This window comes from Gopherus evgoodei, unplaced genomic scaffold, assembly GCF_007399415.2.
Source record: "Gopherus evgoodei ecotype Sinaloan lineage unplaced genomic scaffold, rGopEvg1_v1.p scaffold_51_arrow_ctg1, whole genome shotgun sequence".
Taxonomy (NCBI): domain Eukaryota; kingdom Metazoa; phylum Chordata; order Testudines; family Testudinidae; genus Gopherus; species Gopherus evgoodei.
In genome coordinates this window covers 139,324-152,463 of record NW_022060072.1, presented here as the reverse complement: position 1 = coordinate 152,463, position 13,140 = coordinate 139,324, and the positions used below count along the sequence as shown (strand labels likewise).

Below are 13,140 nucleotides of genomic sequence, written 5' to 3'. Positions count from 1 at the left end.
TGCCCCTCTCGCGGCTCCGGTGGACCTCCCGCAGGCCTCCCTGCGGAGGGTCCGCTGCTCCCGCACGTCTGGTGGACCTGCCGCAGGCGTGCCTGCGGAGGCTCCACCGGAGCTGCCTGCCGCCCTCCCGGCAAAATACCGCCCCCCGAAATCCTGACCCTGACCCTGAGTATAGAGCCAATATTCATAACTTTGAATAAAAAAATGATATGTGCATACAAATAGGATTAATCGATTCAGTAGATCATAACCTTTACATAGATATGATACATGGCATATGGACCATAAAACATATTCCGGTTATGTCATATATACATTCATATATGATGAGGGGCAGTCAGGGGCGGAGGGTCCTGGGTGGTCAGGGGACAGGGAGCAGGGGGTGGTGGAAGGGGCATGAGTCCTGGAGGGTGCCATCAGGGAACGGGGGTGTTGGATGTGGTAAGAATCCCTGTGTGTGTGTGGGGGGGGGTGCGAGAAGCAAGGAGGGTCAGGGGCCTGGCCCTCCATACAATTTTGGAAACCCGATGTGGTCCTTAGACCAAATACTTTGCCCGCCCCTGCCTTATCCTCTCCTGCTTAGGGTTAGGGTAGGGAGAAGTAGTAACTGGCTTGTTGTGCAGCATAGGATGTTCAGGTTGGATCTTGGGAAAATCTTTCCAACTGTGCATATAGATCAGTACAGGAATACGTTACCAAGAGAGGTTGTGGAATCCTGGTCACTGGAGGTTTTTTAAGAAGAGGTTAGACAGATGGTCTGTGTATACTTGGTCCTGCCTCAGGGCTGGAGGATGGACTAGCTGACATCTTGAGGTCCTATGATGTGGAAAAATGATCCACGCCTTGTGTTTGGAATCAGATTAGCCTGAGGCACCGTTATTGATTATGAGCATGCAAGGAGTGACAGCTATTTGGAGCTGCCCCCTCTCCCCCCAATTCAAGGAACACACAGCTTTTTAAAGCTTAAAACCACAGACAAATTACACATACTTCCGCATCAGTTACCTTGTTTGGAATACGCGGCAAAATCAATACAGGTCAAAAGCAAAAAGAACAATCGTCTCCCTTATTTGGCCCTTCCAGTTGTTGTTATTCTCAGTCTGGTCCTTTTGCAATTTGACTTTTCTAACGCTTCTATTGTAGTTATATATGTCGTAAGCTTGGCTATTGCAAATTGTTCTGTTTGGGGACTTTCCACTTCACCTTCTCCTGCCCCCTGTACACAGAATGCCATTGTTCGGTTTTGGGGACTTTTCATTTGGTTCTTCATGTACAAACCAAGCTTGGCCAATGCTTCGGGCCTACTAGCTTGACCAGCGTTGAGGCCTACCAGATTTTCCTTCACACCTAAAATGTCTAGTGCCTGGTTAAAATCCCCCTGGTTATTACTTCCATCTTCTGAAGCAAACAGGTGTCCCCAACAGATTCCAAGAACTCATTGGACACTTGTGTTTGTTTGAATTCCTTTTCTAACAGGTGTCTCGGTAGTTAAAGTCACATGTCCCCCCTCCACCCCATTACTAATTATGTTTTGAGTATTTCTGTTGTTTGCATGACAGAGTCGAGAACATCCATCTGCGAGGAAAGAGCTGGGGGGAAATGTGATGTGATGCGATTGTCCTGTTCTGACACTTCCCCTTCTTGTCCTGACAGGCTGCAGTGTCACGTCCCACCCTTCCAGGGAGCAGGGAAGGGAAATGGCTGCCGTGGAGCCAGCTCAGGTAGGTATTATTGGGGAGTTGCTGGTGGGCTCCTGTTGGCGGGAGAAGGGCAGTAAATACATAGGAGGTGGGTACTTCTGCGATTGGTCGGGAGGGGGCTGGAAATACCCAGGGTGGAGAAAGGGAGGGGTACAGAATGTGACAAGCCTAGTGGGATTAGTTTACAGTGGGGCCTAGATTCTAGCAACAGACCCATGGGGTTTGTGGGTGGAAATTCCCTGGTTTGTCAGTCCCTCTGGACTGGGCTGGGGAAACGTACCAGCCTCCAATACTGGAGTCTGAACCTACTAGCCAGAGGGGAACCGCCAGTGAGGCCCGGGGAAGACACCCCATCCCATCCAAGTGCTGGCACTGGGGAGTGTGTTGGGATTGCTGCCAGGGGGCTGTCCCTGGACCCTGCTGGGGGCTCCATCTCCTGTATCAACTTCTGGCTGATAGGTGAGTGTTGAATGTGAAGACTCCTGCCATCGCTGTCTGCTAGAAGGGGCGAGGGACTCTCTCTCTTTCTCCCCCCCCCGATGCCTCCTGGCTGCTCTGATGGGGAGGGGGTGGGATCCTGCCTGCCTCTCAGAGCTTCCATGTGATTGGCCCTCTCCCCTGTGAACAGTGGGGTTGTCACTGGGGAACAGATGCAGTTTGGGGGGCTCTTGCTCTTTCAGGGGCTGGTGACTTTTGAGGAGGTGGCTGTGTATTTCACCAGGGAAGAGTGGGCTCTGCTGGACCCCGCTCAGAGAGCCCTCTACAGAGACGTCATGCAGGAGAACTGTGAGAATGTGACCTCACTGGGTAAGGATTCCTGTCCTCTCGGTTCTTAGAAGGGGAAACGAAGAGTTAAGGTTCACAGTGCACCCTCAACTTTGCCCTGTTTCAGCGATACCCCAACAGGCTAGTGACACACAGACCAGTGCTCTGCCCTCCCCGCTACAGAACACTTTGGGAGCAGAGCACAGGTGCAGTAGCACGAATGCTAACACTGTCTCTTTGCTAAGGCAAAACTTGGGGTTAGGGTTAGGCTGAGGCTGACAAACCTTGTGGCAAGAACACACCCTTGTGTACCTTTATTGACCCTTCCTACACCACTCCGCATTGAAATGAGGAATACCTCTTGTGATGGGTTGGATCACAGACACCCCATGAGAGCTGCCAACTGATTTGCCAAAGCTACTTCTGCCCCTGCTTTCCCTGCCAGCTTAGGACTCCAGCACCCTTTCTTGCTGAGCCAGACATGCCAGTCTGCTCCAACGCAGACCTGGGGCCTGATCCACGTGCCCCCAAAGTTGCAGGTTTAATTGAAAGCAAGTTACAGAAGTGTTCCTGTCTTTAATACTGAGAAGCCCAACTCCCAGCGGGTTTCAAACCCTAAATAAATCCATTTTACCCTGTGTAAAGCTTAAACTCATAGATTGGTCACCCTCTGCAACACGGATAGAGAGAGGTGCACAGCTGTTTGCCCCCTCAAGTATTAATACATACTTTGGGTTAAGTAATGAGTAAAAGGTGGTTTTATTAAATGCAGTAAGTAGGATTTAAGTGCTTCCGTGTAGTAACCGACAGAACAAAGTGAATTACCAAGCAAAATAAAATAACACACGCAAATCTATGTCTAAGAAATTGAATACAGATAAAAACATCACCCTGTAAGCTTCCTGTTACAGCTGTTTGGTGCCGCAAGCCTGGGAGGGAGAGGGAGAGAAGCAGAGTAGGGCGTCGTGCTCAGGGGAGGAGGCGGAGCAGAAGTGAGCTGGGGCAGGGAGCGATTCCCCTGTGTCCCGTGCCCCCCCCTTGCTACAGGTGGCCCTCCCCGCACTTTCCTGCCCCAGCTCCCTCCACCTAAATGCCAGTGACGACCGAGGCAGCCAAAGATCCGGCCACCGCAGTTGCCGCTGAAGGACCCGAAATGCCACCCCCGAAATGCTAGCAGCCTAGGCGACTGCCTAGGTCACATAATGGGTTGCCCTGGCCCTGAGTACAGGAACGGCGCGAGGGTTTCTGGCGCCCTAGGTGCAGGGCCGGCTCTATCCATTTCGCTGCCCCTCCCGTGGCTCCGGTGGACCTCCCGCAGGCCTCCCTGCGGAGGGTCCGCTGCTCCCGCATGTCTGGTGGACCTTCCGCAGGCGTGCCTGCGGAGGCTCCACTGGAGCTGCCTGCCGCCCTCCTGGCAAAATACCGCCCCTGAAATCCTGGTGCCCTAGGTCGCCTAAATGAAAGCGCCGGCCATGCCTGAGTATACAGCCAATATTCATAACTTTGAATAAAAAAATGATATGTGCATACAGATAGGATTAATCGATTCAGTAGATCATAACCTTTACATAGATATGATACATGGCATATGTATCATAAAACATATTCCGGTTATGTCATATATACATTCATATATGGTGAGGGGCAGTCAGGGCTGGAGGGTCCTGGGTGGTCAGGGGACAGGGAGCAGGGGGTGGTGGATGGGGCATGAGTCCTGGAGGGTGCCATCAGGGAATGGGGGTGTTGTATGTGGTAAGAATCCCTGTGTGTGTGTGTGTGTGGGGAGGGGGGCGAGAAGCAGGGAGGATCAGGGGCCTGGCCCTCCATACAATTTTGGAAACTCGATGTGGTCCTCAGACCAAATACTTTGCCCGCCCCTGCCTTATCCTCTCCTGCTTAGGGTTAGGGTAGGGAGAAGTAGTAACTGGCTTGTTGTGCAGCATGGGATGTTCAGGTTGGATCTTAGGAAAATCTTTCCAACTGTGCATATAGATAAGTACAGGAATACGTTACCAAGAGAGGTTGTGGAATCCTGGTCACTGGAGGTTTTTTAAGAAGAGGTTAGACAGATGGTCTGTGTATACTTGGTCCTGCCTCAGGGCTGGAGGATGGACTAGCTGACATCTTGAGGTCCTTTTACCCTATATGTTTCTGTGATTTTATGATTCATGATCCTAGTCCTTCACTTTGACGTTGTCTCCCTCTGGAGAATTGGGGCTTTATTTAGTAGTTTTTTAAATGAAAAATATGTATGGGTCAGCTTCCCTCTCAGTTTGCTTTGTTAGTCACTGGGTGTGAAGGAGTGAAACACGATCAACAACTGTCCACTTATGAATGTGTAATGACTGGGTCCAAGGGAAGCAGAATGTGAGAACACAATTGTATAGCACTTTGGGATGTCTGTGCTGCCTCTGGGAGAGACCCTCCCCGCATGGGTCCCCAGACTGGCCTTGGTGAGCTGTATATAACTGCGTATATGTTGCAGATTGGGCTGGAGCTCAGTCTCTTAAACCTGAGCTGCAGTGTCTACACCATTAGTATGTGTACCCCTGGGGTATGCAGAGGTCTTCCAGAGTTAGGGTTACCAAATGAGAAGAAGAAAATATTGGGACATATGTAGGGGGGGCCACTGGCAGAGGGGGAAAAAAGTAGTACTGTGAAATATTGGGACAAATTGTGTCCCGACCAAACATTGGTCAGGATGCGGGACAAACGCCACAATATCGGGATAAGTCCCAATTTTATCAGGAATTCTGGTCACCCTATCCAGAGTTGCTACCAAAAAATCACTAGCCAAGTCAGTAGAGAATAAAATTTCATACAATGACTTGTTTATACTGATCTATATAATATACACTAAAATGTAAGTACAATATTTATATTCCAATTATTTATTTTATAATGATATGGTTAAAAATGAGTAAGTCAGCAATTCATGGTGTGTGGTGACACTTTTGTATTTTTATGTCTGATTTTATAAGCAAGTAATTTTCAAATGAAGTGTAACTCGGAGGTACGCAAGACAAATCAGGCTCCTGAAAGGGGTACAGTAGTGTGGAAAGCCACTGACCTACACAGCTGTTTTTAACATGCTAGCACCTGCAGTGGAGTACCCAGTACGGAGACATATCTCAAAGAATTATTGTTGATGCACAAGTTGAGTAAGTTCTTCTTTTGCGTGTTACCTGATCTCACTGGTCATGTTTCCCCTGAGCAGGGTTTCCAGTTTCCAAACTCGATGTCATCTCCCAGCTGGAACAAGGGGAAGAGCCGTGGGCCCCAGATCTCCAGGGCTCAGAGGAAAGAGAGATCCTGAGAGGCAGCTGCATGGGTGAGGGATCATTAAACCTACTCAGCTGTTGAAGGAAACAGCTGGGGTTCCCAGCAAAGACCTTGTGAGGTGTCTCAGTTCAGGGTGGTCCTCAGCAGGTGTCATATCCTCAGAGCAGATACTGTTCATGGCTTCCTACCCATCCTAACTCCTGGCATTAGCTCCGTCCCCAAACTCCCTTCTCCCTGAGTGTTTGGGTGGGAACTGGATGCAGAAATGATTCTCTTGTCTCTCCCCTTTGGGGAAGAGTTTGGGGAAATTCAATCCCTGGTTTTTCTCCATCTCCAGCTATTCTCTTGGTTCGTTCCCCCCTTTTCCCTTCTGGTTTCTGAGGTTTTTTTTTCTCTGTCCCAGCAGGTGAGGGGATGGTGAGAGAGACTGTGGAGCAGACGCCTCAGCAGGAAGAGGAGCAAGTGGAAGCACGTGGAGTGTTGTTGCAAAGATGCAAAGGGAGTGTGTCCAGGAGTTGTGAGCAGGGAAAAGGCTCTCAGGGGCAGCACAGGCCAGAAAAGCGGCAGGGATACCAGCCAGTGCGGAAAGTTGGAATATCTGTAAATTATCGGGAAACTCACAAAGGCCTCAAGGAAGCCATGGCCCACCAGAGAATCCTGACGGGAGAGAGAAATAACACGGGCTTTGAGTGTGGGAAAAAGTTCAAGAGGCGCTTACACCATCAGAGAATCTACGCTGGAGTGAGACCCCATGAGTGCTGCGAGTGTGGGAAAACCTTTGCTCAGAGCTCAACCCTTATTACACATCAGAGGAGCCACACAGGAGAGAGACCCTACGAATGCCATGAGTGCAGGAAAACCTTCATTCAGAGGTCACATCTTATTCGCCATCAGAGGATCCATACAGGGGAGAAACCCTATAAATGCTGTCAGTGTGGGAAAACCTTTGCTCGGAGCTCACAGCTTACTGCACATCAGAGGAGCCACACAGGGGAGAAACCCTATAAATGCCGTGAGTGTGGGAGAAGCTTTGCTCGGAGCACAACCCTTACTACACATCAGAGGACCCACACAGGAGAGAAACCCTATAAATGCCGTGAGTGTGGGAAAACCTTTGCTCAGCTCTCAGTCCTTATTACACATGAGAGAATCCACACAGGGGAGAAACCCTATAAATGCCATGAGTGCGGGAAAACCTTTGCTCAGCTCTCAGGCCTTATTACACATGAGAGAATCCACACAGGGGAGAAACCCTATAAATGTCATGAGTGCGGGAAAACCTATGCTCACTCCTCACACCTTGTTACACATCAGAGAATCCACACAGGGGAGAAACCCTACGAATGCTGTGAGTGCGGGAAAACCTTCGCTCGGACCTCACACCTTACTGCACATCAGAGGAGCCATACAGGAGAGAAGCCCTATAAATGCCCTGAGTGCGGAAAAACCTTTGCTCAGCGGTCAGGCCTTATTATTCATCAGAGGAATCACACAGGAGAGAAACCCTATGAATGCCGTGAGTGCGGGAAAACCTTCACTTGGAGCTCATATCTTACTATACATCAGAGGAGCCACACTGGAGAGAAACCCTATAAATGCCCTGAGTGCGGGAAAACCTTTGCTCGGCTCTCAGGCCTTATTACTCATCAGAGGAATCACACAGGAGAGAAACCCTATGAATGCCTTGAGTGTGGGAAAACCTTCTCTTGGAGCTCACATCTTACTATACATCAGAGGAGCCACATTGGAGAGAAACCCTATAAATGCCCTGAGTGCGGGAAAACCTTTGCTCAGCTCTCAGGCCTTATTACTCATCAGAGGAATCACACAGGAGAGAAACCCTATGAATGCTGTGAGTGCGGGAAAACCTTCCCTTGGAGCTCACATCTTACTATACATCAGAGGAGCCACACTGGAGAGAAACCCTATAAATGCCGTGAGTGTGGGAAAACCTTTGCTCGGGGCTCAACCCTTATTACACATCAGAGGAACCACACTGGAGAGAAAACCCTATAAATGCTGTGTGTGTGGGAAATTCTTCCATCACAACTTTTCTCTTATGTATCACCAGAGAAACTGCAAGGGAGATAAACACCATGAAAATTTTGTCTGGGTCTCAGAAAAGATTTTTTTTTCCTTTTGCGAATTCCCAAGTAGTGAACTTTAAGGCAGCATTTATGGTGTCTCTGCTCCTTCACGTGAGTTGCCGGCTTTTCCCTTTTGCAGCTCACCCTTCCTTGGAGTGAAGCCCACAGTGTTTTTCATCAACTCCTTTGTTCTGCGTCATGGAAGTGTGCATCCCTCCAGGAATGTCCGTCAGCCCCAGGTGGGGGAGCCAGGAGTGATCTTTACTAGGTACATGGAGGTTAAATCTACCTGGGCCTTGACCCCACTAGAATTTCCCATGGAGTTAGCTAGATTGAATTAGGGATCCTGATATAAAAACACAACTGTTATTTTTCAGTGAAGAAAATAGCCCATATAGCTACCAGGGTAACGTAGCAAATTTCCTCACCACTGGACACAGCCTCCATCACTTATCCTAGTCTAACCAAATTTGGAGCATCACGTTTATACTTTTCCTCCCACTGCAAAGTGATTGTTAGTCACCAGTACACATTGCCTCATTCCCAGTTCTTCCCACGGTGCACTGGGTTCTGCTGAAAAGCAGCTGGGTTTTGTACCATTTTTCTCAATGTACATATAACAGAGGAGAAGCAGGGACAGAGGGTGTGACAAAGTGGGGATTTTCCCTTGTTATGTTGTATATGAGTCTTACTGTTGAGCCTATGTGAGTTTTACTTGTTTTGCATGAATACAGTGTGTGCCTCAGTTTCCCTGTGTGCTGCCTTTATGTGGTGGTAATAGGGGTGTGTGACTTTGGCTGAGACCTCTGGGGCAGGTGAGGCTGCTCCAGCTGCCTGCACCTGTGGTATGACCGGTTTGTGACGTTGCACTCCATATGCTTTATGGAAATATGCTTTTGACTAGGACATAACTGGAATATGCTTGACGTTAAATACCCCTTGTATGGTGTCATCAGAAAGCTTGTAATCTACTGACTGTGTTCATCCTATGTGTTTGCCTGTATTGTCTCTATGTCTGGAGCTAGGAGAATAAGGTATAAACTTGTATCTCTGATGTAAACGTATTAAGTGGAGGCCTTTAAGGGTGCTCCAGAAAGAATCAGTCGTAAATGGCCTTAGTTACTTGAACGCCTTCCTGTGTAGGTGTGGGCCAGCCCATGGAGAATGGCGATGAGGGGTCTTACAGTGATATGTGACCATGCCACCTGGTACTGAAATCCATCTTAAACCTGGTGCTTTTCCATTTAGCAGGAGGGGTGGGGACTCAGAGAGACAAAAGATTCCCGCCTCGTGCCAATGCTATAGAAGAGGGTGGAGAAGCACAAAGGGGGCCAGTCATGAGAAATCCCCTGCTTACCACTGAGATGTCTGCTGGAGCTAACACACCTGGGAAAGCATCAGGGCCAGACTAGAAAGGAGTCTAATCTGTGACAGAAGCTTATTGGAACATTCCTGAGGGTGAGCTATTACTTGTCATCAGTTTCTTGCGTGTTTTGCTTTATTTTCCTGGGTGACTTACTTTGTTCCATCTGTTCTTACTTGAAACCAGTTAAACAAAAATGATGTTAAGTAGGAAAAGTAGGATTTATTAATGAAACCAAAGTAAGTGATTAATACCTGGGGAAGCAAACAGCTATGCATCTCTCTCTAGCAGTGTTACAGAGGATGGTCAGTTTATGAATTTACTCCATATAAGCTTTATACAGAGTGAAATGGATTTATTTGGGGGTTTGGATCCCATTGGGAACTGGGTGTCTGGGTGCTGGAGACAAGGAAGCTGCTGAGCTGTTTTCACTTAAAGCCTGCAGCTTTGGGGCGTGTGGTTCAGACCCCGGGTCTGTGTTGCAGCAGGCTAGCTCAACAAGACAGGATTCTGGAAGTCCCAAGCTGGCAGGGAAAGCGGGCTCAGAGGTCATTTCAGTACATCAGGTGACAGTCCCAAGGCGGTGTCTGTGACTGAACCCATCATATGGTGCCTTTGTAACCTGAGACCCAGGAATGGGATGCAACCGGGTGACTCTTTGCCCTGCAAGAGAGACAAAGACAAGGAGGAGGAGCAATGGGGGTGTCTGAGTTTGGGTCCCTGGAAGCTGGCAGTCTGCTTGGGTGGACTGGAAGAAGGGGAGTCCAGGGCATCTGGCCCACAACTCCCCAAGATGGACTTGGCTGAAAGTCACTGTTTTCTGTGCTAACGAGTTCTGTTCTACGCTGCATTCCTGTTGAATAATAAAACTTCTGTTCTCCTGGCTGGCTGAGAGTCACTGCTGACTGTGGAGCTGGGGTGCAGGGCCCTCTGGCTTCCCCAGGATTCTGCCTGGGCAGACTCACTGTGGTAAGCTCATGGTGGGGCAGGGGATGCTGAACACTTTGAGGTCAGACCCAGGAAAGTTGAAGCTGTGTAAGCTTCTTGCCCTGGTGACAGTCTGCTCAGAGAGAGGAGGCTACCCCAGAGTCCTGACTGGTTTCATATGGAGTAGTTCCAAAGCATCATATGGTGACTATGACTGAGGGGGGGAAAGAAGTTTTTTTGTTTTCAATCTCTGTGACACCTGAAGAAGTGCTGTGTCAGAGGAATTCCCACCTTCCGAGTTACGCCAGCAGTGTTTCCTCTTTTAGAGCTGTGTGGAATTGATCTTCTCCACTTTCTACAGTTCCACCACTGTGTGTGTCCTATGATTCAGGGTTCTCAGCCCTCTGTTTGCGGATCACAATTTGTTTTCTTTGCTCCTAAAACAGTAATTTAGGGTGTGAGATGAAAGTGTCACAGACCTGGATAGGGAATTTGAATGGATCTCAAAAACAGTGAGATCATTTGGAGTTCACATCCCAGTTTCCAACTGTTGGCAAAGCCTGTTGCAGGACTTTTCCTACTGAGATGGAATTGTTTGCAGATGAGGAGGTTGTCTGGTTTGTTTTTTGTTTTTTTCCATTATGATGATGCTAGAACTTTTGTAAATAATATGACTCAAAACTAATGAGTGAAGGACGTCTGACCGGCTCACAGAAGAATGCAATGGCAGAAACTCTTGTCCTGATTCTGAGTCATGTAGCCTATAGGAGTAACCAGCTTGCTTGCATAGATATATTTTTTCATATAAGTTTAATATGAATCTATAAACCTATTACAGTAAAGCAAATACTTCAGGTCTCTTGCGTTACAGCCAAGATTACTTTAAGGCCATATCCTTCCTGTATGTTAAACTAAGGAAAGTTAACACATTTATATTATGACTATTTACCCAGAAGAGTAAAGTTAACCTATATCTTGTTACCTAAGTAAATAAGTATCCACGCCTATGTCTCTAACCTTCTACCTAGACCAATAGATAATGAAGAATGGCATAGGGGGGTTTTCAGTGCGGTACCCACAGACTTAACAGGGACACCACAAGGAAACTTATGGTGTATACATGTCATCAATACGCACAAACCTATTAGGCTACACTTACTCCGTAGGGTAACGTTTGTGGGTGAGGAATAAAATGTGGGTCTAGGAGGAAGGATTTCCTGCGCTTGTACCCTATAAAAGAGGTGACCCACATTGCTAGAGCACTTCACTGCACTCCACTGTATCATTTTCACTTACTCTATCTTACTCTCACTCACTCACTCTATCTGTTCTGTCTACGATGGCTGGCTACTATTATTATTAGTAGGCTGTACTTGTTGTTCTTAAAGTTTGTTTCAAGGGATCTAGGCTAAGCTTGGTTTCCCTAAGCTTTTCTTCTTAGGTTTTAAGTTTAAGTTAGTCAATAAACCCTAATAAAACTAAGTTAGCTCTTAGCATTAGTTTTTCTAAGGTCTGCATCAAAAATTGAGAAACTTGAAACTGCAAGGCTGGCCTGTGTCTCTTACCCCCAGGTTTTCAAGAAAGGGTGTAAGTGTGTTAACCAAAGCTTTGTTGCATGTAATACTATATTATCATATGTATCTTTTGAATAGCATTAATGCAATTGTAACTTTGTAACTCCGGGTATTTTACCATTGACTTACTATTTCATTGATTTTAATAAAAAGTCTTTAAGGATATATCTGTCTCAGTGTGAGCTTCCTGTCGTACCCCCGAGGGTCCTTTGTAAATTCTGTGAAGCCTAATTCGAAACAAAAACTTGTATTAATTAAAATATTAATAGTATTGGTTTTAGGCTTGCCAATTTGTTTGATTAGAAGATAAAATATATACATTAAATTAATGTTATTAGCACACCCTAAATCAGGCTACAGTCATATTTAACCTGCTCTGGAATTTCTAGTTATTTGAAGCTGGATGTATCTTGTGTGATATCGGTTTTTCCTCTTGAAGGACATTTGGTCACATAATCAGATATTAATTTTATTTGCCAGACAGTAGCTCAGGTTTACTGGGGACTTTACTATTTGGAGAAAATTACTATTTACTATTACTAATTTCTTATTTTATTTTATGCCTTTTCTCTGCTTCCTCCATGATGACATAGAGAAACTTCAAGTGCAGTTTGGTCAACAGGAGAGACTACTCCAAGCTATTGGACATGCTACCAACTGTTTTTAAATCGCCAGTCTGAAATGGTGAACTAGACCACACCCAAAGTAGTGCAACTAACTGAGATGACGGCACACAATCGCACTGCTGCTCAGTTGTTTTAGGTCAATATTGTCTCTGATGATCTGGGGAGAGAATTTGAAGAATTGGGCAAAAGGTCCATGGATTTGTTTCCCAAGGCAGTTGTGAAAGACGCTTTTGTGACAGACTAACACCCATGTTCACACCTTGCGCCAGGGGTTCTCAAACTTTTTTTTTCTCAGGCCCCACCCCCTGCTATAAAAACTCCAAGGCCCAGCTGGGGTAGGGGGGCAGCTCGGGTCTCTGGGCTACAGCTGCTGGGTCGTGGAGGCGCATTGAGGCTCCGGGCTTCTGCGCTCCGGGAGACGCAGGGCCCTGCAGACCCCCTGAAACCCGCTCACAGACCCCCGGGGATCATGCTGCCCTACAAGGTATGACGCTGGCAGTGCAGGTTATATCAGAGTGTATTCAGGCCAATTGATGTGTGTATTAGTATTGATCGAAGTGACTGTTAACTGTACAAGTGTATTGGGTGTTTAAACCTCCTGAAAAACAGTGGAATGTTGCTTGCATTGTTGTCACTTATCTGTAGCCTGTTACAGTGTAATAGCAAACAGGTACATTGTTTATACCCCTGCCACTAAATAACCCATCCAATGCAATGGAGGTTTGTGGAATGAAAATGAAGAAAATGTTAATTTCAAAACAAGGGGTCATAAGAAGCCGGATTCCTGGGGTGGGTTTGCAGGGGAACTGGGCGGTG

General features: G+C 47.3%; 1 protein-coding gene and 1 long non-coding RNA gene across 6 annotated transcripts in view; one reads left to right on the top strand and one right to left on the bottom strand.

The window, feature by feature from the left end:
• LOC115643137 (zinc finger protein 883-like) overlaps window positions 1-7,852 on the top strand; it is a 41,214-nt gene extending 33,362 nt beyond the window's left edge. For 4 of the 5 annotated variants that reach the window (XR_003998284.1, XR_003998281.1, XR_003998283.1 and 1 more), the window contains 2 exons: window positions 1,654-1,721; window positions 2,381-2,419. Coding sequence is in view for 1 of the 5 variants with exons in the window: in XM_030546958.1 (XP_030402818.1) it covers window positions 5,683-5,796; window positions 6,151-7,763 (1,727 nt within the window). In the remaining 4 variants the exon portion in view is untranslated. Of the gene's footprint in view, window positions 1-1,653; window positions 1,722-2,380; window positions 2,420-5,682; window positions 5,797-6,150 lie in introns of those variants that run through there. The other variant, XM_030546958.1, reaches the window with a different exon arrangement.
• LOC115643161 overlaps window positions 1-13,140 on the bottom strand; it is a 103,553-nt gene that overhangs the window by 87,350 nt on the left and 3,063 nt on the right. The window lies entirely within an intron of this gene.